This window comes from Helicoverpa armigera, chromosome 5, assembly GCF_030705265.1.
Source record: "Helicoverpa armigera isolate CAAS_96S chromosome 5, ASM3070526v1, whole genome shotgun sequence".
Lineage (NCBI taxonomy): Eukaryota > Metazoa > Arthropoda > Insecta > Lepidoptera > Noctuidae > Helicoverpa > Helicoverpa armigera.
In genome coordinates this window covers 13,175,134-13,199,223 of record NC_087124.1, presented here as the reverse complement: position 1 = coordinate 13,199,223, position 24,090 = coordinate 13,175,134, and the positions used below count along the sequence as shown (strand labels likewise).

Here is a 24,090-nt window from a genome sequence, read left to right as displayed (position 1 = left end):
AGCAGAATATATTATGAAACAACTGGAGAAAAGTAGTAGAGTTAAAAAATCCTAAATAAATGTTGTTTATAAAACCAAAACTATGTTTTCGCCCGGGATCGAACCGGGGGCCTTCTGCGTGTTAGGCAGATGTGATAACCGCTACACCACGAAAACTTGATGAACTTAAACGAATTTATAAATTGGTATCCGGGTATTTAGAGAGCAGAACCAATGAAGATTTCCTCGACTCTCGTCTCCATCATCAGGTCAGCTCTGAACCTTCACTATTTCGTAGTGTCAGAGTTACTGGGTGGCAATTAAATTAAAGGTGGAGGTTGAATCCTGGATCCACACGATTCGAAAAATAAAAACAATAAAGTAAATTGAAACAATAATTTATTGTGTTCTTAAAGTTAATAGTTATGCGTTAAAATTAATTATACTGTATACACAAGATTCTTAATCGTCCGACATTAAACTACGGTCTTTATTACAATTAATTATTTACAATAATTACGAATAAATTACATTTATGTCTCGACACGATCCGGTTACAACTATATCGTACAAATAATACTTTTAAAACATACATTATTACTATCACTTAATGATCTGTATTGAGATAATACAAAAATATTTTATTTATATCTGAAAAATAACGTCAGTATCGATCGATGCGCCTGCGTCGCTCTGTCAACGATTATGTAAAGTGGGTCACTAACTTGCGATTAAAAATCGCACGTTTATGTTTGTCACGTTATTTAAACCTTCACAGAATGTTTGCACTATGAGTATGGTTTCATAAGACTGATTTAGATACAAGGATATCATCGTCCCTGTTTTACAAGCTAGTAAACGCCTTCAGACTTCACCCAGATGGAACAATTAGAATAATTTGTAACTAGAAATGTATTGGAAATAAATGTTAGGATTGCCTTTATTTTCTTCAAAATAACTAGTAAAGTGAGACACAAGTGGTTTTCAGATTTTCGATAAAATTAGCCATATATTGAGCGACATTAGATCCATAAAATATAATATGCATAACTTTTCACATCATATCAATAACTTGGTCAAAAATAATAATAAATAATTTTCAATAAATTATACAATAAATAAAGATAAATACATTCCGAGATCGTGAACATATCGACAGTAGAACCTTATTCAATATGACAACTATAAAAGGTGCGTAAATAAAGTCGATATTTTAGACGTAGACACCCCTTTATTTATAAAGTATATGGCCTAAGTTTTCGGCATGTAATTTATTCAGTATTGATTGTTAAATATCGGACTTGCAAGCAAACCTAACAATTCAATTTCAATATATGTAAGACAGGGCGTGAGTCTGTTTTTGAGTTAAGGATTGTCATGACTTGTTAACACGCAGACTACTACTTCGTTCGTTAACTTACGCATAAAATATCAACTTTATGTCCAGCCCTCTTATAGTGTCGCAAATAAATTTGGCTGTTCAAAGTCCCAGCTGATTATTGACTAATATAAACCAGCCGCTGAACAGCATCGCGTCGAAGCTCAATCGTGCATCCCTCAACATCTCCCGCCAATAGAAACGCTCACACGTCCAATTATGTTAAGCCATACTTAAAATACTGTCTCACATTTGTCCTTGTCGGCATTATCACATTTTACACTGAAATTACTAACTATACACGAATTTAAACTTCTCAGAAACGTTCGACAATCCAGCTAAGACCTCTATGACACTATAAGTTCGATATCAGACGACAATGTTCAGAAAAACAAGAGTAAATCTGCCACTTTTTACTACAATATTTTTCTGATTATTTGATAGAGAACTTTTGAAACTTCATGTCCAATGTTGAGATATTTTCATTGTCAAGACTTTCTAGTATCATGAGGACGAATGCTAAGTCCAAATGGTCTTCCCGTGACGTAGGTAAGGTGAGTGACGTCATAACGATGACGTGTGGTGAAGAGCTACGCAGCGCTCGCGCCGGGGCCGGTCAACATCGCGGGTTCTGTAGCACTCGCGCACAAGGTGACACTCGCACTTATATCAACACTTGCGTGTGTAATAACGGCCGTATGTGTAGTAATATTTGCCCATGTGCGGCCACTAGCACTTATGCGAACACTCGCGATTACAGCCACGTTCGCGCATGTACAGATATTCACGCATATACAAACACTCGCGCATGTACGAACACTCGCGTATACACGGATATTAGCCAGATTCGCGCATATTGAGGCACTCGCGCAGGTGACAGACGTCGCGCATGCGCCGGCCGCGCCGCTTGGCTAGTCGTAGCCCTTCAGCAACCCCTACGGGTGCCGCTGGTTAGGCACTGGGATGCTGGAACCAGAAATAATACAATTTTAATTACAGATACAGATTTCTAACTCAGAATTAAACACATACAAGATATATTTTATTTACTATGTGCCCGAATTTTTATCACAGCCACTATTTATTAAAGGCGTTACTTTTTAGCTGAAGTGTAGAATTTTAAGGAATAAATTATCAAATCTGAAACTTTTTGGTTGCCATTTGTTTCGGATGTAGCGTAATAGTGCGTTATCGCTCAAACCTATATCTACTCTTGAACTCCATCAAGCAGAAAAAAAAATACATACCCATAAAACGCAGGAAAGCTAGTATCAGTATTGAACTGGAAGTTAACAGGCGTTTTGGGCGAGGCACAGCTGTAGCTCAGATAATCATCAGAGGCATGCAGCTGCCTGTTCAGGTTCGGTTCGGAAGCGCTGCGGGTGATCTTAGGCATGGCTCGGAGCATGGACTCTAGCGAGGCCAAGATCTGACGGAATAGCGGTCGCTGTTCCCGGTCGAACTTGATGCAGTCTTCGAAGAGGCGCTTGAGTGCTTGTGGAGCGTCCTGGCGGAGGCGCCGCGCGTCGGGCCGGAGGAGACCGCGACCCACCATCCATAGGATCTGAGGAAATGGAAAGAAAATTATAAAAATGTGGGTAAAGGACCAACCTCAAGTATGAGGGTGCGGGTTCGATCCCAGGCCAGGCAAGTACCAATGCAACTTTTCTAAGTTTGTATGTACTTTCTAAGTATATCTTAGACACCATTGACTGTGTTTCGGATGGCACGTTAAACTGTAGGTCCCGGCTGTCAGTGAACATCCTTGGCAGTCGTTACGGGTAGTCAGAAGCCAGAAAGTCTGACACCAGTCTAACCAAGGGGTATCGGGTTGCCCGGGTTACTGGGTTGAGGAGGTCAGATAGGCAGTCGCTTCTTGTAAAGCACTGGTACTCAGCTGAATCCGGTTAGACTGGAAGCCGACCCCAACATGATTGGGAAAAGGCTCGGAGGATGATGATCTTAATCACCAGTAAAGGTAGGTATCAAATAAATTTTAAATCTCTTTGGATTATGATTTTTTTTTTTTTTCTAATAGAGTATTGAGATTTGTGGTTTTTGTTAAATCTTATTTTCGCAGCAGGCCAGTTGTTCAAAATGACATCTTGTACTGTCAGTTGTTAAGGGTAGTCAGAAGCCGGTAAGTCTTACATCAGTCTAACCAAGGTGTTGCTTGGGTAACTGGGTTGAGGAGGACAGATAGGCTGTCGCTCCTTGTTAAAAAGTGGTCCTCAGCTGCATCCGGTTAGACTGATAGCCAACCCCAATATAGTTGGGAAAAGGCTCAGAAGACCAGGTCTCCAAAATTTGCAGCGAAATTTTTAATATATTAGTTAATGTTTCACTGATTGTTGTTTTTGACTTTTGTCTTAGGACTGGATGGAGCATCATACCTGATCCTTATTATTAAAGTGCGCGTAAGGCAGCTCGCCGGCCATAAGCTCGTAGAGCACGATGCCGTAGGCGTACACGTCGGAGCGGAAGGTGTAGGGCGCCGGCTCCTCCATGCGGATCACCTCGGGCGCCATCCACAGGATCGAGCCCGTCGGCTGCTGCCACTGCACGCCGCCCGCTGTTGATGTGTCTAAGGACATTTAGACAAAAATATTAAAATTTATTGTCGACCTCATGGTACACAATGGTAGCCATGACGGACGGCCAAATTGATTTACGATCGATTGATTGATTGTATGGTTAACATTGTATGCTTGTTGGCTGGAGTCTGGGTGTTATAGTATGCGTTTATAAGTTAATCCATTGTGTTAGCACACATAACTAAAACTACCATGGGACTAACCAATCGTATGCGAAGGTGTCGCGAATTTTATATTTATTTATAAAACATGTACAAACTATGTGTGCCACGTGGATTCACCGTGTCTCAAGGAAATTTCTACCATTTTATGGTCTGACAAGGGCTAGTGCTTAGAAAGATTAATGAAAAGATATAGTACTCACCTGACCACCGCACCTTGGCCGTGGCTAGACCGAAATCTCCTATCTTGACTGACCAGTCATCTCTCAGGAATATGTTATTGGATTTCAGGTCCCTGAAAATAATAACAACCTCATAAATATTACGATTTTAAAGAAGTAACAGTTTTTCAAGTTTCAAGATCGTTATGCAACTTTTGCACAATCCTATTAGTCTTTTATTTTTGGTGACTTTTAGGCCCCTTGCGAACACACCACTATTTTTTAAGTTCCCTAAACATACCTATGTATAATATTCTTAGCATGCAGATAGTCCATGCCCTGCGCCGTCTGGCGGGCCACGTCGATGAGGTACAGCAGCGGGAAGGGCGTCTCCAGCACGTGCAGGTGCTGGTACAGCGAGGAGCCCTCGCACCACTGCGTCACGATGGCCAGCGACGGCTTCGACACGCAGCCCATGAACAGGAGGATGTTGCAGTGCCGGGTCTTGCGGAGGACTGCCACCTGGAGTAGGGAAAGTTATTTTAGTAATAAAGGTCGGATATGCCACAAGGCAGGTAGGTCAGAGAAGTTCGGATTCTTGACGCATTTCTGGTCTTGATTGATTGGTGATTTGGTCTTAAAACAAAACGGAAGGGTTCCAAAGAAGGCGTATGAGAGCGGATCCATAACATTCCTCGGCCCCCGAAGCCCCGCATTTTTGTACGGGATTTCGCTATGATATATCGCTAGTCATTTTGTCACAATCACTCAATTGATACCAATATCCATTCGACAAAAGTTTATTTACCTCATTCTTGAAGGCCTGCAGCTGTGCGGGCGTGGGAGTCTTGACGTTGAGCGTCTTGACCGCCACCGGCCCGTGCCAGTGCGCCTTGTATACCGTCCCGAAACTGCCAGAACCTGGGGACAGATGAGAAAGTTATATTGACTATCCTTTTTTCATTCAAAATTAAAGAGTACAGTTTGAAACGGTTTTAGTGATGTGAAGAGGATAAAAGTATTTATAAATTCAATGAGGATAAGGTGAAAAAATAACGCTGCGATTTGTAAAGTCTTCATAATCCATTTTTAAGAAAGCTGATTTATTTTTTAGTGAACTTGGGCCATAGTTTTACCACTGTGAAAACTGTTACTTATAAATAATAAGATAATTCTTCATATCAACATGTAAATAGATAAAATTCTTTATTATGTACATACCTATCCTAGCGCCGATGAGTATCTCGTCGGCGTGTATGACCCAGTCGTCGTAGCTCTCGCGCGGCGACAGCGCGTTCTTCCACGACTCGTCCGCCGACCGCGCCCGCGCCCGCCGCGGCCGGAGTGTGCCCGTCGGGGACGCCTGGGAGAAATAGTAGTGTAAAATGAGGTTGTTGGGATAAAAAAATACTATCATCATTTGCCGTCCACTGAAGGAGAGCCAAATAACGCCAACAATCCAAAATAAGATGGCAGACAGTGGATAGGAAAAACGGGGATGAAATAAAAACAATTAGATTGATAATTATTTTTCAACTTATCTCCCACTTCGAGGCCGTTTTTCCGAGGTCCCCACGACTTCTAATCTACTTATCCTTCTCATTGCCTATGACGGAGTCGGCTTCCAGTCTCACCAGATGCAGCTGAGTATCAGCATTTTATATGGAATAATATGGAACGTCTGCCTATCTGGTGCTCTTCTGTGTCCTGAGTAAACTGGTATCTCTTGGTGATTACTGGTAGATTGCTACGCTGGTTGTCCAAATTTCACTACTTATCTTATTTAAAAAAATCTCCTTACTTGATGAAGATCCCTCCTTCTATTGGTACAGGACAAAACAAGCATTAGTTACAGTAACATACCTGTGTGCTCTGGCTATGCTGCTGATCGACAGCCTTGTCTTTGTCGTCCTGTTTGTGTCTGCCCGACGTCAGGTAGTTCGACGACTGCGGCGAGTTGTTAGACTGTTGACAAACAAACATAGCAATTTACTTGAAATATCAATTAATGACATCTGTATGCAGTAGTTTATACAATTAAACATGACGATGCCCATGATTTGCTATAAAAAAGACAAAAGACATTTAGAGCTTCACGGATTACTAAAATGGTCTAGAAAAACTTGTCGGTGCTTCACTTTGCACACTAAAGTTCTCGAAAATTTGTGTGGGTAGCAGAGGGAGACAGGGGAGAGGAATGGCGCTCGGAATTTAGTTGCGTACCGCCACTGAATTTTGCCAAAACTTAACTTTCTGTTTAAAGGTAATATTTAAAGTCACGATTGATTTCCCTTACACTGTAATTATTATGATAAAGAGCCGTTTAATCGGTTAATACCAGAAGTTAATGCTACGCATAACAGACATACGGCACGCACTCGTTACTGTCACATATCTATTACGAGCTAGAACAAATTGCTTCACGCGCAATCGCCTTACAGTTTCTACGCATTACTCGGCTTTAATAGTCATTATTGACGATATAAGAAAGTTTATTTCATACATAATCACATAATCTTTCTTTTTTGTAGTGTCGATACATTTTTATTTAAAAGTAGGTACTGTCTCACAGGAGCATATCCAGCCCTCAAAAAAGTTGGTGAGCCCATCAGATTCTAGCAGATATGGATAAAATTAACATTGATTAAATTCAGGAACGTACACGAGGAGCATATTGTGAGAGTCATAGGGGTTGTACATGGAGGGAGTAGTAACATATAACGGAGTACATAAGAGTAATCCATAATGAAGTATATTATGAAATACATAGAGGTAGTAGATAAGGGTAAGACAGTTCATAGGGATAACACATAGGGAAGTATATAAGGGGAGTACACATAGAATATAAGGGGAGTATAAAGAAGTAAACTATGGTACATTTGTACAATACCTGGTTATGTTTCCTCTGGTGCTCAGCCAGCGTCATGGGGCGTTGCACCATGTTGATGCACACGTTTGGCGCCGAATTCGACCTGTCCTGCTGGTTTAGTGAGCGAGGGTGCTGGTGCCTGAACAAATGTATTAACTGTCAGTATAATACGCCTTGGCATTATGAAGAGAGACATCATTTTACGTCGTCGTCATTGCTGGACAAAAGGTCTGCCGCAAGCTGGAGGGGTTTGTCGTAATTTTGCGCTGACCCCGAATACTGTGGAAAAATTTCATGAATTTATTGTGGAGATGAAGGCTTGGTTTGATTTGTTAAGCCCAGACTCCACCAAAGCGGAGAAGACTTTAACCACAAATAGAATTTCTCCGTTCAAGGATACTACTGCCTGGTTCTATGCCAGACTGTTGAGATTGCGATTATAGAAGTTTGGTACGTTATAAGTTATTTAAGCATCACTAAATAAATACACACAAATCATTAATTTATTGAAGCAGTGTTATTATAATGAACACCGTTTTACAAAACATTTATTACAACACATAACTAATTCGTCAAAAGCTACTCTAAACCAGATTCAACCAAATACAGGTTACAGTTTAACCAAGTTTGGTTAAAATTGCACTGCAATACACATCAAACTCTATACATAAATAACTAAAATACTGGTGCTGAACATCCTACAAAGTTCGACAGCACACAAAGAAAATCTAGGAAGAAGAGATAGGTACAGTAAGATACAGTTCAGTTCTAAAGACATACAATTTGTAGGCTGGCACAAAAGTGACGAAAGTTCATTCGTCTTTTTTTTATTTACATTAAGTTGTACATTAAGGCTCACAAAACTGTAAAACTGTTTATTCTGATATCCAAAACAGAGTAAAGTAAGTGAGCAAGGGATTTTTGGATGCTTTTTCTATTATGTCAAGTTTGCACCAGCCTTAACTGTGTGTGTCTGTACACAAGTAAATATGTGAGTGTATATGCGTTCCATTGCGTTCACAAAAGCAAGCAGTGCCAATCTATTGCCAGATATTCACCAATGAACATCAAACTCCTTCATTTTCTTAGCTGGAGAGATAGACCTGCACATCATTGTATTGCTTAGTAAATTCTCTTATTTTGTATGACAAATTTAAATTTTTACCTTATTGAAACATTAATTTATATATAACAAGAATTGTATGTAATGTTTATCCTTATTGATAAGAATGTAAAATAACAATACCAACCAAATGTGTCCTATAAAAGTTTATGTACTAAAATAAAAACGATGTAAATAAAATAAGTCATGTCATTGCCCTCTGAAATAGACATTTGAACTATATATTCCGACAGAAACATAAACTAGATTTTTTTAACATATTAATTTACTATCAAAATTACACAAAACCCTTGAGAAAAACAATCGAAACTATAAAATTCTTCACTAATATCAAGTTTATTAGTCTACATTCAAATACTGACTTGCTCTGATCAGTCCTGGAGATCATATGATGGTACCCGAAGTGTGGCGGGAAGTGCAGGATGCCGGCTTGCGTCTCCGGGTTCTGGGCTAGCAGCGCCGCGTAGTACGTGTCTGTCATGCGCACCTGGGGATGTGAGAGATGGTGAAGATGGTGATATTTTTATGTAAGGCTGTAGCACGGAGTAAGGAAAGATGAGAGGAGATGCCCTAATGCAGGTAGGTCAAGCGCCTTCTGCTAGGGCTTCTGTTTGGGTCAAATACGTACGGTGGTCATGACCAAAACGATCAGTTACGTGTGAAGTAATGAGGTGTTCGGGTTCTTTGAGACATCTGTCAACGATTTTTTTGGTATTACAAAGAAGGCGTGTAAGGGCGAAAAAAGTAACGTCCCCCGCTAACAAGCGTATTCACGCGCTACTTTCTTAGGTGATTTTACGTTATGGCACTTCCGCTAGTCATTTTGTTCTCCATAGGCTGCAGTTTCACGATCCCTTGAATGCTTGGAGTAGTCAAACAGTGAGGAAGTAAGGCGAGCCATGGATAGTGCGGGGAGGACGTCACAAGTAATTTAGTGTTGTGGACAAGCCAAAAGTGCCCATTACGGTAGACTCGTCACTTATACTGATTGACTTATATTGACTGATCAGACCCCTGTAAAGGTTCTTGTGTCGGCGGGGGGTACGCATAACTCCATCGATCTTGCGCATAATCAATCTTGCCTCCATTGGGGTTGTGATTACTGTAGATATAGATTATTAATCATTATGAATTTGTACTGATATTATCAAAGAGATAGTTGTCTGTTTATAAAGCAAGCTGTCTTGCCTTTAAAACATTTGTAACCATGATTAAGCAAAAAAAAACGTAAGCCCATATTTCATCAAAATATTCAATGTTAGAGAAATACTTTGTTTTGATTATGCAAGGCACTGAGCTGCAAAATGTTGAGTTTTGTCAAATTCATGTAGTTTTGCTTGCTTAGCTTTACCTGCTGATAAAAGATAAATTACAATCAGGCATTATTTTGCGGAAATCTATGGCAATACATGTTAGGAAAAATACCGTTTCTTTATTAGGAATGCCTGATTTCATATTATCTTGAAGAAAACAGACAGTAGGTATGCTTCATCATTGTGACAGTGTTTGATCTTGCCATGTAGATAGTATTTGACTAGATAACTCCTAAAACAAGTTTTGTATTTAGAGTTTTTGATATGAATGGCGTATACCTACAATTTTTGCAAAACCACACTCAGGTGCATAGATGAAATTCTCCAAAAATAAATGTTTGATAAATGAAAGCACATATCAAGGTATTATAACATTGTAAAGTTACAACCTACTAAATTCCAATGTTTTTGTGCTGAATAAAATCGATAATGATATAGACCCTTCTGTCAACTTGCCATTGGCACGGTAGTCAGCAATTTCTTGGGCCACATCAAAGCCAAAGAAAAACTAGTTTTAATTAAGTTACCTATACAAACTCAAAAATCATTTATTCAAAGTAGGTTGAAAAACAGCACTTTACGAATGCCAGGATTACATGAGGCAGCCCCAAATACCTTCACCCATCACCACTTCCTATGTGTTATGACTGGCAAGAAGTCACCAGCAACACATGTCTGTTCTTATAATACAAAAAGCAAATGTCAGATTACCTGATGACAAATACTGGGCACTTTGTCAGCACAGCGCTGGTGGAACTTGAAGTTGCACTGGGAGCAGTAGAAGCCGTTGAACAGTAGCCGCCTGCAGCACTCGCAGAAGGCCAGAGTGAAGAACGTCTTGCGGGTGAACTGATGCGATATGTGCGACATTATGGGCAGCTTGTCCAGGGTGCGGACTGTTACCTGGTAACATATAAGAAGAAGTTAGCTACATGGTCTGAATTTTTCGATAGGTTTATCAGACTATGGGAATTAGTTTGTCTTTGTGAAAATTTTGTAAATAGATTGACTGATTGTGACATTTGTGTTCATAATATTAGTATGGAACTTGGAGTATTAAATATATACTACAGACTAGAATTACTTTACTGAGGTTAAAGATATTGCTGTCTTCCTAAGACAGTGTATGGAATCAGAATTCTCATAAATACAAACCCCTATTTTATCGTTTTGTATAAACAGCAGAGCTATCCAAGATTTGTAATTCCATGTTTACAGTTTGGTGTATGTGTATGATATCTATAAATGGCTTTTCTAATTAATAGTTTCTGTATATTTTTGTGACATTTGGTTTAGTTCATAGCTTTTCATTGAAGTATCGCCTGGATGCACAACAAACACAGATTGACATAATATTATGGTGGGTATGTGATTAACATCATTATATTCCTCAAGATTAATGTATTGGATCCTTTACCTCCTTCTTCAAGTCCAATGCTATGACTCTATTTCTTAACACTTTTAAAGAAGTACCATTAAGTATCAGCTGAGGTATCCTGATGTCAATATGTTATGATTGCCTTATGATACCAGAAGTATTGTAGTCCTAAGATGACCCACTGACCAAAGTAACAGTATCCCACTGAGTAGCCTCCACATTCAACATAACTGTATGTATGTTTTGATACATTTCATAATTTTCCACAATATAAGGACTTGTGGCAACCAGCAGCCTACAACAGATCACTACTTACCAACAGCAAATCATAACAAACAACAGTAGACTGACCTCCTCGGCGTCGATGTGCGTAATGTCGATGTCCCACGGTATCACTAGGTTATTGCCTGTCCGCACCACTTCACACATCTCACAGGTCAGGTTGCGCAGCTTCAGCGCCTTGGACAGCGCGTCCCGCAGCGTCACTCCCTCCTTCACCTGCACGCTCGTGCGCTGCTGGTTCGGCAGGTGCGCCCGCAGGAACACCTTCGGCTGCCGCGTAAGAGTATCGAACTTTTTACTGTCATCATGCAACGAATACTCCTCACTCCTGTCCGGCGACTCACACTGCAGCAACTCGCGCAAAGTCCGCTCTCTTAACTCCAAATTATGCAACTTAGACGTCAACTCTTGGTATTCAGACAGATACAATGACGGAGGATGCTGGAAACCAGCGAATTTTGCATTCAGAGCGTCAATGTTTTCACGAGTTACGTTTATGATGCTTTGAATGTTCCTAATTTCATACGTCGGGTCCGCTACGTCGTCACTATCCGTGGACGTCGACATATTATCACTATTGAGAGATAATGCAGGTATATTTCCATTAATTTTTCTTGAACAATTTTCTTTCTCTCTAGTAACTGCCATTTCTTTTCCTATTATTTTTTTTATTTTTCTGCGCACACTCGCTGCGCAAGACAAGGCTGTTGTTGTGTTGCCAAATGCAAAAATATATTTTGTCCAGAGGTTGCGTTCCACTAAACTTTTGAAGGCAACTAAGTCCCAAAATATCCGCAAATATCCGCGCATGTGGATGTGGTCACCTCTCTAATTCTAGTTTGACGTTGACAAGTTTTTGTTGATATTTTAGAGAGTTCACAAAAATTAATTAATTGTATTTTGGATCCTTTTGAATAATTCTAAAGTTAATGAAAGGTCAGAAATAAATAGTATATGCAGCACATAAACATAATTGCTTTAACAATAAATTTCACTCGATTTCTACTCCAGCTTCTAATACTTCCTCACATCTTTATAGCTAATGACCTAATGAAAACCATTTCTATTTCAGTAGGTATTACAAAAAGAGCAATGAGCGAAAGCAGAAGCCAATCTCGCCACGTGTCCTACGAGCAGGCGAAACATATCATAGATTTCATGTCACAGCACATAGACTTCGCTTCAGGCAACCTGCGCTCGCTGGAAGCCAGACACACTTCTAAAAGACTGTGGGCGGAGCTCACTAAGATCCTTAACAGCTGCCGGGGAGGCACCAAGAAGACTGCTGACGGATGGAGTAAGGTTAATAACATAGTATCTTGAGAGATTTGTTTGAAACCCAAAGTCAAAAGTTGAAAGCATAAGACAACCCACTGACCGTTATGGTTGGAATGAACCACCAATGTAGTGGTGAACACACAGTTTTATTACCACATTTAGAAAAAGTCATGTATTATTTTCACAATGACAATATGTATAAAATGTAAACCTTAAAAACATCCAATTAAGTTATCCAAAAAATTTTGCATGTTTGGGAAACTTGCAATCCAACACCAATACCTTTAGAGTAGTTTAGACCATAATATGGTGTTTTGAATACTTACAGTACTGGAGTGATTTCAAAAACAAGTTGAAGAATAAAGTATGGCTGCTCAAGAAGAAAAAGGCTGGATCTACTATGACGGGCATCACACCACTCACTAAGCTGGAGAAGAGAGCCCTTGCTATACTAGGCCCTTATTATGAGAAGATCAAAACTAGGAAAGCATACAATAAATCAAATTCTGTAAGTTAGAGCTGTTTTGTCAAGGAGCTAATAAACTTAAAAATTAATCTTCAATAAAAAGATGCTGCATTACCAATTTTAGCATGACCTGAGTTATTTTGTTTGCAGATTGAGTTGCACCCAGAAGTGAAACAGGAATCCTTGCATGAGACTATACATGTGGACAGTTTTAGTAAATCTGAAAATGAAGATAATGACAGACTATCGGGTAATTATATTAATTAAAAGAATAAAAATTTTGATTTAAATAATTTTTCCAAGATTTTGCTTTCTAAAAGGTTCCAATATGAATATGATATTTTAGGTGCTGATGATCAAAGTAATGACAGCGCAGAGTCCTCTGGTGGTGAAGATGGAAATGAAAATGATTCAAGTGCACCTGTTATACAGAGTAAGTTTAGCAAATTATACTATAAAGTTCAATTTGCAAAGAAAGTTACTTGTACGGCAGTATTAATAAGACAATAGAAAATCAATTGTTCACCTACAATCAAATAAGGTTCCTTCATAAACTATATATATAAGATAAGCAATGATTATGACAGGCAGCAGTAACCTATGAGCTTTATAACATGTAACTTCACTCTTACAGACATCTACCCACAATGGCTCATAGAGGTCGAGAAAAAACGCGCAGATGCCGAGTTAATACGTGCGAAAGCTGAAGAGAAGCGCGCCCTTGTCTCTGCCAAGAATGCAGAGGCCGCACTTTTACAAGCTGAGGCACTAAAGAGGTTGGCAGACGCTGCGAGTACACAGGCCGAGGCTATTATGAGGATAGCCACAGTGTTGGAGACTAGGGGACAAAAGGATGTGCTGGATATGTGAAGCGTTGTTCATTGATAGTTGAGGAATTTATGTTCGATTAGTGAGATTGGATCTATCTATTATTGGCAAATTAAAGCTGATAATATGAAGGTCTGAATTCTTCATGGATTAAGAGTAATACAGTTCATTTTGATGGATATTAAATCATACAAAGTTCCTAAAATCAATAAGTTTTTGAATGAATCAATAAGTTTGTGTGTAGAGAAAGAAATCAAGAAGCATTTTTAGTTAAATAAATATTGTAATGTGAATAGATTGAGTAAGTAAATAATTATAAATATTCATAGTAAATAATTACTCATGTAAATATAAGGTTAAGAAATAAGGAATACTAATTTACAGATCAAAAATACAAATAATAATTTGAATAATATTTTTATTGGTGTTTATTTATCACTTTATTACCACAATCACCAGATCATTCTCTTCATCATCATCACCTATAAAAGTAGGTACTTAATTTACACAATATTATCCTAGTTAATACCTAAATTCATTACAGCATTTCGAAATCATCCCTCTGAAACAAAAATATGAAATACATTTTTATTGCCACCTTTTTTTAATTTAAAAAGAATTTTCCATAAACACGATTATAATTTCTATAGATGTTTTACATCTTGCAGTAGACCAAAAACATCTGCTCATGAAACAAATGAGTTTTTAAAATATTGTAACATCCACAACAAACTCACCAGGTCATTATACTCCATAACATGTTTCCTGATGGCCGAGCCATCAACCCACGTGACAAAGTCCTCAAGAGCTCTCGTGACAAGGAAGGCAGGATCCTTCACAACCTCTGGCCCCACTCGGACATGGCCCTGTTCTATGTATTTTGTTGCTTCTTTCATGTTCTCTGACATTTTATCTAGAAATCATTTGAAATATGAAGGCATTATTGACTTACATTTGTGATAACAAAATTTAAAAAATAAAGCTAAGTTCATGTACCTCAAAAACATAAGAAGTAATTTTATTTAATGTAAATTCACTCTTTAACTTTGTAAGTTTGTGTAAATTGCATAGCAGTCTTCTTTACCAATACTCACTTCTAACCATTACTGAGGGCAGTCTTCGTCGGCAGAAACCACTGGCTGACACATTGCTAGCCAACGCAAGGTCCCATCGCGTCGGTATCAAACCCATCTGGTATAACTTCTCTAATAACTGTGCACTTGCTTCCGTTCGAAACTCACTGCTAGCGTCCAAATCTTTTATCTTATTTGCCAGTTCACGGATATCCCTGGACAGCTTATTATATCTACAATATAAATGAAGAATAAATACACACTCTTTTCATTTTAAACTAAGCAAAAATGGCATCAAAACCTAGGCTTACTTTGTGTAGTCTTCTCGTTTCTGTATGTGAAACTTTTTCATTACTTTCACCTCATTCAAGTTGTTGTCAACTTTCCATGATATGAAATCAACTTTCTTGAGCAGTTTTTGCTCATGGAATTTTAATTTTCGGACCATTTTCGTGTGATTTTCTTGCAACGGTAAATAGTAAACACAGCCACACTTTGCACGTGTGACTAACTGTCAAGATGCTGTCAAAGCTCAAGTGACAAACGTTAACTCGTTTCGATTTTCGATGATCGTCCCTTCGCTTCGGTAGTGGAATCCATGATGCCTCGCATCCTTGCGGTGACTCCTTGAAGCAATTATTGCCTTCATCAGCAAGCTTTTCATTATGATCTAGACCATTCACAGGCTGTTTGATAAACCAATATTCAGGTTTTTCATCGTTTGTGTTTGCTACTGACTGGTTTCTAAACGTGACACAATGTGTCTAACTTGACAGTTTGTCGAGAAAAGTCTTTTTCTTTCTGTTTCTGTGTCTATGATTAAAATTGATCGAATCGAAGGAAACACAGTTTACAAAATAAATAAAATTCAAAAGAATATCGTGGGTTTATTGTAATCTACTGCGATCACAATGGGTGAACATTTAAAAGTCAATCCAAATGATTTCACAGACTACTTACAATCACTGATAAAATTGGATGCGTTAGAGAAAATGACTGAAGAATTGGATAGAGAGCTCGAGGATTCGCAAAAGATAATGATGGAAATAAGATCTGTGTACAACTCTGTGTCCACGGGTGTGAATAACGAGGAGCCTGCCAACAGCGAGCGGCGCCAAGCAACGCTCTCGAACTTGTTGGAAGCCGGTGTTCCTCAGCTGTTGATGCCGGACATGGCGGTGGAGAACATGGACATCGACATTGACGAGGCCATCGCATCCCTGAAGCGCTACGCCGAGGGGTTGAAGCATACGCTAGTGGTGCTAGAACAGCAGCCTCCCAAGCCCACTGAGATGGTGGAACTTAATTTGGACCAGTATGCTCAGAGCCTGGATCAGCTTGGCAAACGCTTGGCTAACATCAAACTGAATAAGAACGATAATACAAAGCTTAAGAATGCTGACCTTGAGGCCAAGCTGCAGCAGTTGTGTGGAGATGTTGATATGTTCATGAAGGTAACATTTGTTTTGATGTCTAAATTGTTTTTAAAATGTAAGATCAGACATATCTGAGTTCTTATTAGATGAATGTGCTTTTGAATACATGCAATGTGTTGTTGTTTATTGAGATAAATGATACACATGTTTTGTGTTAGATTGTCACACAGTTGGCACCTATCCATATTTGCTTTGATAGACCATTTCTTGATTCTTGTACATTTTCTAAAAAGTGGTTTCCTCTTCTAATAGTATTTCCCTTTATTTCAGCTATTAAGTGCTAAGAAGACTTTAAGTGAACGCAACAAGAATTGGACTGAGAACCGACAAGATGGCAATGAGCTGCAATATGACAATATCATCAAGAAGTTGATCTCAGACCTCAATGAAGTCATATGCTTACTGCAGAACAAAGTATAAATCATTGAAGTACAGTCTTATTTTAATGGATCTCTATTAATGTTGTCTAAGCACAGCTTTTTTTAGTTTTTAGGGTTTAAAACCTCATGGCTAGGAATTATACTATGTGTATTAATGTATAATCCCTACAGAAGATGCTAGGGAGTTTGTTCTACCATTTATTCTTGCAAGTCAGGAAGGACACATAGTTGTGAAGGCAACTAGGGCAACTTGTGAAATTGACTTGCAAAAAGTGCTGATTTTCAGCCCACATTCATGACTTTCTAATGTGATTTGAAACAGAATTCCATAACTTTGGTAATTCTATCTTCTTGGTTGGTCTGACCTATGTATTTAGTATATTCCTAGCCTAACACCTGTATTCTCCTGTTTTGTGATGCATCCTTGACCTGATGCATTCCTCATTCAAACAGTATTTTGTAATGAAGCTGTGTAATTGAGAATGTTTTATTATACTAACTAAAGAGTATGGGTGTATTTGTTTATTGATAGATTTTAATTGTTTCTTGTGGGTGTACTACGCTGAATCGAATAACAAATAATCGAATATCCATTGATCGACCACTATAAATCGAAATTCTAAATACTCGAACATTCATAATATCGAATGGTTATTAAATCGAACATTCAATACATCGCGCAGTCAATACATCGAGTGTTCAAAATATCGAATGTTTGTTTGATCAAGCGTTAAATGCATCGCATACTCATCCTATCGAAAAATTTTTATTTTTTATGAATACAAGAAAAACTCAAAATTTTATAATAAAACACATTTTAATATAGTTTTTATTATTATTGAATATTTTTTCAATCGCATTATCATCCCTTTTGCCTCTTCTTTGTAAAGTAGGTCTTCCCAATCCCGCGTTTGCCTTTTCAAATCATACAAAAATTTAAAATGTACCTTTAAAAGATAAGAATTAAAGATTAAAATGTGATTTTGTTCCCTTGTGTTATAAAATTTTGAGTTTTTCTTGTATTCATAAAAAATACAATTTTTTCGATAGGATGAGTATGCGATGCATTTAACGCTTGATCAAACAAACATTCGATATTTTGAACACTCGATGTATTGACTGCGCGATGTATTGAATGTTCGATTTAATAACCATTCTATATTATGAATGTTCGAGTATTTAGAATTTCGATTTATAGTGGTCGATCAATTGATATTCGATTATTTGTTATTCGATTCGGCGTAGTACACCCGTTTCTTGTACTGATAATATCTGCCATAGAAATAAATAAAATAGTTAGTGTGACAACTAAATGCTAATCAAAAATCAAAAGAAAAAACATGTTTGTATTTGTTGCATGTTCTTATGTTATTGAGTTACTGTCTAATTAGATAGGTATTCAATAGTTCAAAAAAGGTGTTACTTTGTTTCATTAATTTCAAATATTACAATGTTCTGGATTGATACAAATTAACATGTTAAAAAGTTAGGGTCCAGTGAGTTTTGATTATATTATTGTGATTTTTATAGTAGCTTTAAGTGTATGTAATTAAGATTTTAGGATATTGTATGTTTTTAAACAGGGGATGTTCCTTGTGCATAATCAGGCTGTAGGCCATATAACTATCATAGTCCGAATAATCTGTGAGTAATCTCATTACTGACCATATTTGCTACAAATATAAAAACAGTATTTTTTGTTTTGATAATTTATTTAGTTCATCAACAAATTAATTTTCTTGCAAAACTCATATTCAAATCTTTTGTAACGAAAATAAATATTTGTGTAGTACAGTGTTAAGTTCATTGTAGAATTATGTTGTAAATGTATAATTTTGTAAAAATTTCATTAAATAAAAAATTGTCTTCACATTCCAAATTAATATGGTCAAATCATGGTTAAAATTAATCATTCTGTAAGTCAGTCAATAGAACCGATTGTTAATAAAGAATTAATAATAAAGAAAAGTGTGTTCTATCTTTTAACAACATTTACAACAGCTGTCAGATCTGTACTTATAATATCAAAGAAGTGGAGTATCATGCTTTGTCCCTAACTCATGCTAGAGTCTCCGTCATGTAATTTAATTCTCTTTCGGTCAGTATTGTGATCTACACTGCTCTCATCATCAGGGTTTATCTTGTCATCTTTGGATGGTCTCTCATCTGCCTCCAACACTTTCAGCTTTATGTCGCACAAAGTTGCCCCATGGAGTGTTTTTATTGCTTCCTGAGCTGCCCTTATGGATGCATACTTGGCAAACCCAAATGTTTTGTTAGGGAATGTAGACACGTCAATAAGATCTCCAAAACGGCAAAATGCATCTTTCAATATTGCCACCGGTGGGGGGTGAGGCTTGAAGACCAAGAAACATCTCTGGGCCACACGGCTGTTACTGCTAGCTAGTGGTTGTGGAGGAGGCAGGTGAACACTGCAGAAATCTGTTGAATGTCCTTCTGATTTTGTCTCTCTCATACCAGGCCCTGATGTAGCAGCTTTTATCAAAGTCGAAGCTTGGGCGATTGCCTCTGCAAGCTGTACCAAGTCAGGATTAGCTGTATCTATGGCATTTTTAAAACTGTTTACAATGTTAGAAAGGTTACTGGCTGCCTTGGAAAGTGGATTATTTTCAGGTTTTACAGATATAATTTCTCCAGAAGGAAATTCAAAATTGTTTAGTCTCTCAACAGCATGAAATGCAGATTTTTCATCATCATATGTTATGATTGCCTTACAATAGCCATTAAATGAATCTGCTGAATATTTACATGAAATCATTCCTGGTATGATGTTAAATAGTCTATCAATATACTTCTGTGGTACTTGTGGGCTGCAAGTCACACAGACAGTGTCATAGTCATGGGGTTTGGCTTTGATAAGTGAAGTCATACTATCTCTCTTGTGCATTTCTCCTCTTGACTGACCATAGTGGTCATTATAATTATCTTTAATAATACTTGAGTTGCTAGAATGAAAACTTTCAGTGAAATTCTCTAAACTATTTCTACTCCTTTTCAATTCTTCCTTGGGTGTTGCAAATATTGGTTTATATTTCCTATCACATTCTTCAAATGCTCGGGCTGCATCAAGAAATGTAGTATAATTAACATAAGCAAATCCCCTGCACTCATCAGTGAGTTTGTCCCGCTGCAGGTGGATTGTGTCCACATGCCCAAATTCTGAGAAGTGTTGTCTTAATTCACTCTCAGTAACTTCTTTATGCACTTTAATAAAGAGCCGCTTGTACTTCTCCTCGTTAGTGTTGTGGCTGTCATTTTTGTTTGTAGCTACCATTACTCGGATGGGTTTGTTACTGTTCTGGATGGTTTTTAAGTGCATCTCCTTAATGGCAGTGGCGGCGGAGGAAGTCTTACTATATTTAATGTATGCTATGCCCTTAGACTCCCCAGTGTTACGGTCCCTGGGCATGTGAATATCTTCAATGAGCCCGAACACGGCGAAGGCCGGTCTCAAGTCTTCCACCCTTAACTGCTTACTGCACACTACGAATATCCTCGAGTAAGGAGGTTTATCGTCATTGCGGTCGTCATTTCGCATGCTTTGGTTCCAATTGTTCATGATCACAGTCTAACGGTAAATTAGATCAGTACTAGAGGTCGTCAATCAAGTCGAAAATACAAGCAGTCTGGAATAAACAGTCTCAAGTTAGTCTATTACTTTGTCTCTCCATGTCCAAAATTAAAATCACAAACCAATAATAAAATACAAATAATCATCTCACGGGAACACAAAAGAAAACTAAAAAAGTTCATTCACCTCATTTTTTCTTTCATGTACTTACACAGATTATATTCTGTCGACAGATAAAACAGAACTCGAGGAAAGCAGTTGGCTGAGGTTGGTTGTGACGTTAACAGACTGACTTAGCTTTTTTTACTCTGTAATAAATGCGAACCCAATGGTTTTGACTCTTTGGCAGTTCAAACTTCAAATGTCTATGTCTATCATTCCTGTCAGTTTTCCGTCAAGTTGGTTGTGTATTTTTGCGTATTTTGTTTTGGGAAAATAAATACAAATGAAACGTAGTAGGTAATAAAAATGAACTAAACTACATTAAACTTATACCTTGAAAATTCTTCCTTTAGTTGGAGTTTATAAAATTTGTAACATAATATATCTTCTCGCTCAAGTAATTTCAATAGAAGAAATGTTTAAAAACGATAGCTACATGTGTCCTCAAAGATTTTTCAGTAATGATGATTTTCAAGATGAATTAAACAACTTGTTCAATAAGAAATTCCAGTTTCGTTTCCACAACGATTGGAAATTGCCTGAAAAGGAGTCGTGGTTTTCTACGCCACCATGGAAAGTGAAGCAATTAGAGATTTTGAAAAATCGATTAAATTTTCACAAGAGTCAGTTGAATGACTTTAATATTGAAGAGTGGAGTAGCCACACACGGCGCAGGAACCCCGCCGGCGAGGTCTGCTGGAGGCTACGATGCCTGATCAATCCAGAGTTTTTAACTCAAGCTTGGACCAAGTTTTACGAGTGTGCGTGCACCTACCGGATTATACCCGCGGAGGCGACGCTGGAGAGAAAGATGGTGTCCCTGCACCTGTGCGAAGCCCCGGGGGCATTCATCACCTCCTTGAACCATTACCTCAAGCTAAACCATCAGAACATAGATGTGAGTGCCTCAAAGTCAGAAGCCAGTCAAATGCTAACAACTGTGATATGAAATCACAGATTGACAGTTTTTTTGGTATCAACAAGGTGTTTCTGTCATTGTCTTATTGACCAGCTTGCATGTTCAAACATAATTACTAGTACCTTTGAAATACCATCTGTTTACACTTCATTACCATGAGTATACATGAACAAATGTCAATTACATTAATTAAATTTACTAAGAATGTATGACATCACAAAGCAGTTTTATGAAATAATGATATATTATACCTTTATATTGCCTTTTCAGTGGAAATGGGTGGCCAATACACTGAACCCATATTATGAGGGCAACTCTCCCTCTAACATGATCAGTGATGATCGGTTCATGTTCCACACGCTGAACAACTGGGACTTTGGGGTTGACAACACCGGGAACCTTATGGACTGGGAGAACTCTCAAGCTATCATCAGGAAGGCCAAATCTTTGGGGAAGGTAGCATCATATGAAATGGTATGTTACATAAGATGTATCTTTAAGACTTTATAATCTTAGTAGTGATTGTTGTAGGTGCTACTGGTGACAGCAGATGGCTCCATAGACTGCCTTCAGAAGCCTGATGCACAGGAAGAAGTGACCTCACCTCTGCATTACTGTGAGATAATCACTGCACTGCAAGCTCTCAGCACAGGTGCAGTATTTCCTTATAAATTAGGGACTAGACTAAATAATGAGTCATCTGTTATTATCGCTTATTATATGATTGTATAACTGTTTCAGATGGCACACTAATCTTCAAGCTATTCACACTGTTTGAACATTCAACAGTGAGCCTCCTGTACCTTGTGAACCATCTGTTCAGTGAGGTGAACATATACAAGCCTGTCACCTCCAGGCAGGGCAACTCTGAGGTGTATGCCATCTGCCTCAAGTACAAAGGTTCAGCAAGTCTAGAGGAGTTCCTTCCTACATTAAAATCAGCATATGGATCCGAACAATATGGAAACTTGGCTCTCTTCCCTCTTGAAGCCATCCCAGAAACTTTCCTCAAGCAAATTGAAGAGTGTGCATGCTACTTCTGCTCTATACAGTGCCAAGTCATTAATAATAACATTCAAGCCTACCTCATGCAGAAAAACATTGCACTTCATAGTGACATCAAGAAAATTCGAGGGATAGTAGCTTCAGAGTTCATCTGGCAATATGATCTGAAACCCATAGATTATGAACAAGAGATCATGAAGGGAGCTCTTCATGAAGAAAACAAGATTAACATGAATCCCAGATATCACCGAGGGTCGTACACTGAGAGACAGCTCTACACTAAAATGTCTCTTAGAGAGAAGTTGAACAATTTGAATTCATTCCTGCAAGCTGAAGTGTTGTCAAACCCTTTGATTTTAATAAATGAACCAGTGAAATGGATGTACTTTTACAATGAGTATACAGAACTAAAGTTACACTTCACATATGGATGTCCTTTAGAGAAAATAAATAGCTCAAAGTTTATATTTGTACCTATATTTAAGTTATATCAACAGATTTTAGCTGAAGAAGAGTTTAAGGAGATTATATTTAGTAAAGATGGAAAAAGTATTGATAACAATAGAGACTATGGACTGGAGATAAATATGAGACTGTTGCTTCCTGATTTTGAGCATTCAGAGAGCTACCATGTGTTTGAGAAAAGGTGCTTGAAGATGCTGCTGCAGAGTATGCAGAAATTGAGTCAGGGCCAGACACTGCTGGTGCAGAACATCAACATGGCAACACATTTCAATGTCAGTGTCATATACATCATAACAAAGAAGTGCTTTGAGAAGATTGGATTCACATCTGAGAACACAATTATACTGAAGAACCTCAAGAACAAATCTGCTCTAAATTACTTAGAGCTTGTGGATGCTGAATGTGATAAGATGAAAATTGATGGCACTAAGGATGTCTTGAACTCCTTGAAGGTCCAAACAACAAATGTTGGTGACTTCTACAACAGCATTATATTCTATAACAACACATTTTATCGGAACAAATGTCTGGAATACCTCACTAAGATTGAAAAATTTGTTTAAATTATTATGCAATTTTAACTGTATAACTTGTACTTGAAGACTATTTTTTAATATTTTTTATTGTTATTGATGTTCATGCTCTGTAAATGCTATTTTACAAACAATTAAATAAATCTTGAATGTTGTATGAATTTTGGTGTATTTATTTACTGTGGCCATTCTAATATTCATGGTATTCAGCCCTAATACGATTTGTAAAGAGATACCATAGCACAGTGGTTTACACATGAAAATCATAGTTTTCTCTAATATTATTTTAGTTTTGATACTGAATTTTATTTATGGGAAAATTAAAATAGTGTGCATCTTAAGTTCTTTTTTCGATCCCATGCCATGCACCGTGCATGTATCGTAAGGGGTCTACACACCAAAGCCGCTGATGCCGGCGGCACAGCCCGGCGGCCCAACCCGCCGGCCTTATTTTGTACAATCATGCCGCCGGCTTGAGCCCGCGCGGGCAAGCCGGCGGGGCAGCATGCCGATGCCGCCGGCATCCCTCTCCACTCACTCAGTCAGTTGCCCGCCGGCTTTCATAGAGTATTTGACAATTATAAGAACACCACATGCCGCGGCTGTCGTGCCACCGGCAAAGTCGTTCGGCTTGGACATTCTGAAGCCGCCGGGTTAACCCGCCGGCACTAAGCCGCCGGGCTGTGCCGCCGGGTCAGCGGCTTTGGTGTGTAGA

General features: G+C 38.3%; 6 protein-coding genes and 1 non-coding gene across 9 annotated transcripts; 3 read left to right on the top strand and 4 right to left on the bottom strand.

Annotated features, from left to right (window-relative positions):
- Nucleotides 1-83: 83 nt before the first annotated feature.
- Nucleotides 84-156, bottom strand: Trnav-aac (transfer RNA valine (anticodon AAC)). Its single transcript has one exon. It is a non-coding gene; the product is annotated as a tRNA-Val (tRNA).
- A 205-nt stretch (nt 157-361) lies between these two features.
- LOC110374645 (raf homolog serine/threonine-protein kinase Raf) lies at nt 362-11,976 on the bottom strand. 2 transcript variants are annotated; one of them, XM_021332456.3, is made up of 13 exons: nt 11,308-11,976; nt 10,290-10,481; nt 8,628-8,752; nt 8,201-8,245; nt 7,164-7,281; nt 6,137-6,238; nt 5,495-5,636; nt 5,082-5,194; nt 4,575-4,795; nt 4,316-4,407; nt 3,751-3,941; nt 2,605-2,921; nt 362-2,323 (listed from the first exon to the last, which is right to left on the bottom strand). In XM_021332456.3, the coding sequence occupies exons 1-13, from the start codon at nt 11,884-11,886 to the stop codon at nt 2,293-2,295; spliced, it is 2,268 nt and encodes a 755-aa protein (XP_021188131.1). In that variant the 5' UTR covers nt 11,887-11,976; the 3' UTR covers nt 362-2,292. The 2 variants fall into 2 exon arrangements, with proteins under 2 accessions (XP_021188131.1, XP_021188132.1); XM_021332457.3 differs by lacking the exon at nt 8,201-8,245.
- Nucleotides 11,977-12,033: 57 nt separating this feature from the next.
- Nucleotides 12,034-14,221, top strand: LOC110374674 (uncharacterized). 2 transcript variants are annotated; one of them, XM_049842822.2, is made up of 6 exons: nt 12,034-12,174; nt 12,311-12,540; nt 12,845-13,024; nt 13,133-13,232; nt 13,329-13,415; nt 13,617-14,221. In XM_049842822.2, exons 1-6 carry the CDS (start codon nt 12,168-12,170, stop codon nt 13,850-13,852), a joined length of 840 nt encoding a protein of 279 aa, XP_049698779.2. In that variant the 5' UTR covers nt 12,034-12,167; the 3' UTR covers nt 13,853-14,221. The 2 variants fall into 2 exon arrangements, with proteins under 2 accessions (XP_049698779.2, XP_049698780.2); XM_049842823.2 differs by having other exon boundaries at nt 12,069-12,174; nt 12,314-12,540.
- On the bottom strand, nt 14,212-15,416 carry LOC110374676 (U3 small nucleolar ribonucleoprotein protein IMP3). Its single transcript, XM_049842828.2, has 4 exons — nt 15,195-15,416; nt 14,905-15,116; nt 14,548-14,723; nt 14,212-14,372 (listed from the first exon to the last, which is right to left on the bottom strand). Exons 1-4 carry the CDS (start codon nt 15,329-15,331, stop codon nt 14,349-14,351), a joined length of 549 nt encoding a protein of 182 aa, XP_049698785.1. The 5' UTR covers nt 15,332-15,416; the 3' UTR covers nt 14,212-14,348.
- A 254-nt stretch (nt 15,417-15,670) lies between these two features.
- On the top strand, nt 15,671-18,667 carry LOC110374675 (uncharacterized). Its single transcript, XM_021332498.3, has 2 exons — nt 15,671-16,337; nt 16,590-18,667. The coding sequence occupies exons 1-2, from the start codon at nt 15,795-15,797 to the stop codon at nt 16,737-16,739; spliced, it is 693 nt and encodes a 230-aa protein (XP_021188173.2). The 5' UTR covers nt 15,671-15,794; the 3' UTR covers nt 16,740-18,667.
- On the bottom strand, nt 18,110-20,510 carry LOC110374673 (RNA-binding protein 45). Its single transcript, XM_049842805.2, has one exon. The coding sequence runs from the start codon at nt 20,277-20,279 to the stop codon at nt 18,753-18,755; it is 1,527 nt and encodes a 508-aa protein (XP_049698762.2). The 5' UTR covers nt 20,280-20,510; the 3' UTR covers nt 18,110-18,752.
- Nucleotides 20,511-20,647: 137 nt separating this feature from the next.
- On the top strand, nt 20,648-23,536 carry LOC110374672 (cap-specific mRNA (nucleoside-2'-O-)-methyltransferase 2). Its single transcript, XM_021332492.3, has 4 exons — nt 20,648-21,351; nt 21,643-21,828; nt 21,904-22,024; nt 22,114-23,536. The coding sequence occupies exons 1-4, from the start codon at nt 20,869-20,871 to the stop codon at nt 23,403-23,405; spliced, it is 2,082 nt and encodes a 693-aa protein (XP_021188167.3). The 5' UTR covers nt 20,648-20,868; the 3' UTR covers nt 23,406-23,536.
- The last annotated feature ends 554 nt before the right edge of the window (nt 23,537-24,090 follow it).

What these genes read in the sequence shown, in the direction of transcription:
- LOC110374645 (XM_021332456.3), bottom strand. Translation starts at nt 11,886, where the DNA reads ATGGCAGTTACTAGAGAGAAAGAAAATTGTTCAAGAAAAATTAATGGA. An exon ending in GGCCAAGGTGCGGTGGTCAG is followed by an intron (nt 3,942 to 4,315) that starts GTGAGTACTATA and finishes AAATGTCCTTAG; the next exon opens with ACACATCAACAGCGGGCGGC. An exon ending in AGCTTTCCTGCGTTTTATGG is followed by an intron (nt 2,324 to 2,604) that starts GTATGTATTTTT and finishes TTCTGGTTCCAG; the next exon opens with CATCCCAGTGCCTAACCAGC.
- LOC110374674 (XM_049842822.2), top strand. An exon ending in CTGCTGACGGATGGAGTAAG is followed by an intron (nt 12,541 to 12,844) that starts GTTAATAACATA and finishes GAATACTTACAG; the next exon opens with TACTGGAGTGATTTCAAAAA. An exon ending in AAGTGCACCTGTTATACAGA is followed by an intron (nt 13,416 to 13,616) that starts GTAAGTTTAGCA and finishes TCACTCTTACAG; the next exon opens with ACATCTACCCACAATGGCTC.
- LOC110374676 (XM_049842828.2), bottom strand. Translation starts at nt 15,331, where the DNA reads ATGGTCCGAAAATTAAAATTCCATGAGCAAAAACTGCTCAAGAAAGTT. An exon ending in GCCCTCAGTAATGGTTAGAA is followed by an intron (nt 14,724 to 14,904) that starts GTGAGTATTGGT and finishes AATGATTTCTAG; the next exon opens with ATAAAATGTCAGAGAACATG. An exon ending in TTATGGAGTATAATGACCTG is followed by an intron (nt 14,373 to 14,547) that starts GTGAGTTTGTTG and finishes TTTTTGTTTCAG; the next exon opens with AGGGATGATTTCGAAATGCT.
- LOC110374675 (XM_021332498.3), top strand. Translation starts at nt 15,795, where the DNA reads ATGGGTGAACATTTAAAAGTCAATCCAAATGATTTCACAGACTACTTA. An exon ending in ATGTTGATATGTTCATGAAG is followed by an intron (nt 16,338 to 16,589) that starts GTAACATTTGTT and finishes CCTTTATTTCAG; the next exon opens with CTATTAAGTGCTAAGAAGAC.
- LOC110374673 (XM_049842805.2), bottom strand. Translation starts at nt 20,279, where the DNA reads ATGAACAATTGGAACCAAAGCATGCGAAATGACGACCGCAATGACGAT.
- LOC110374672 (XM_021332492.3), top strand. Translation starts at nt 20,869, where the DNA reads ATGTTTAAAAACGATAGCTACATGTGTCCTCAAAGATTTTTCAGTAAT. An exon ending in AGGCCAAATCTTTGGGGAAG is followed by an intron (nt 21,829 to 21,903) that starts GTAGCATCATAT and finishes TGATTGTTGTAG; the next exon opens with GTGCTACTGGTGACAGCAGA. An exon ending in ACTGCAAGCTCTCAGCACAG is followed by an intron (nt 22,025 to 22,113) that starts GTGCAGTATTTC and finishes TAACTGTTTCAG; the next exon opens with ATGGCACACTAATCTTCAAG.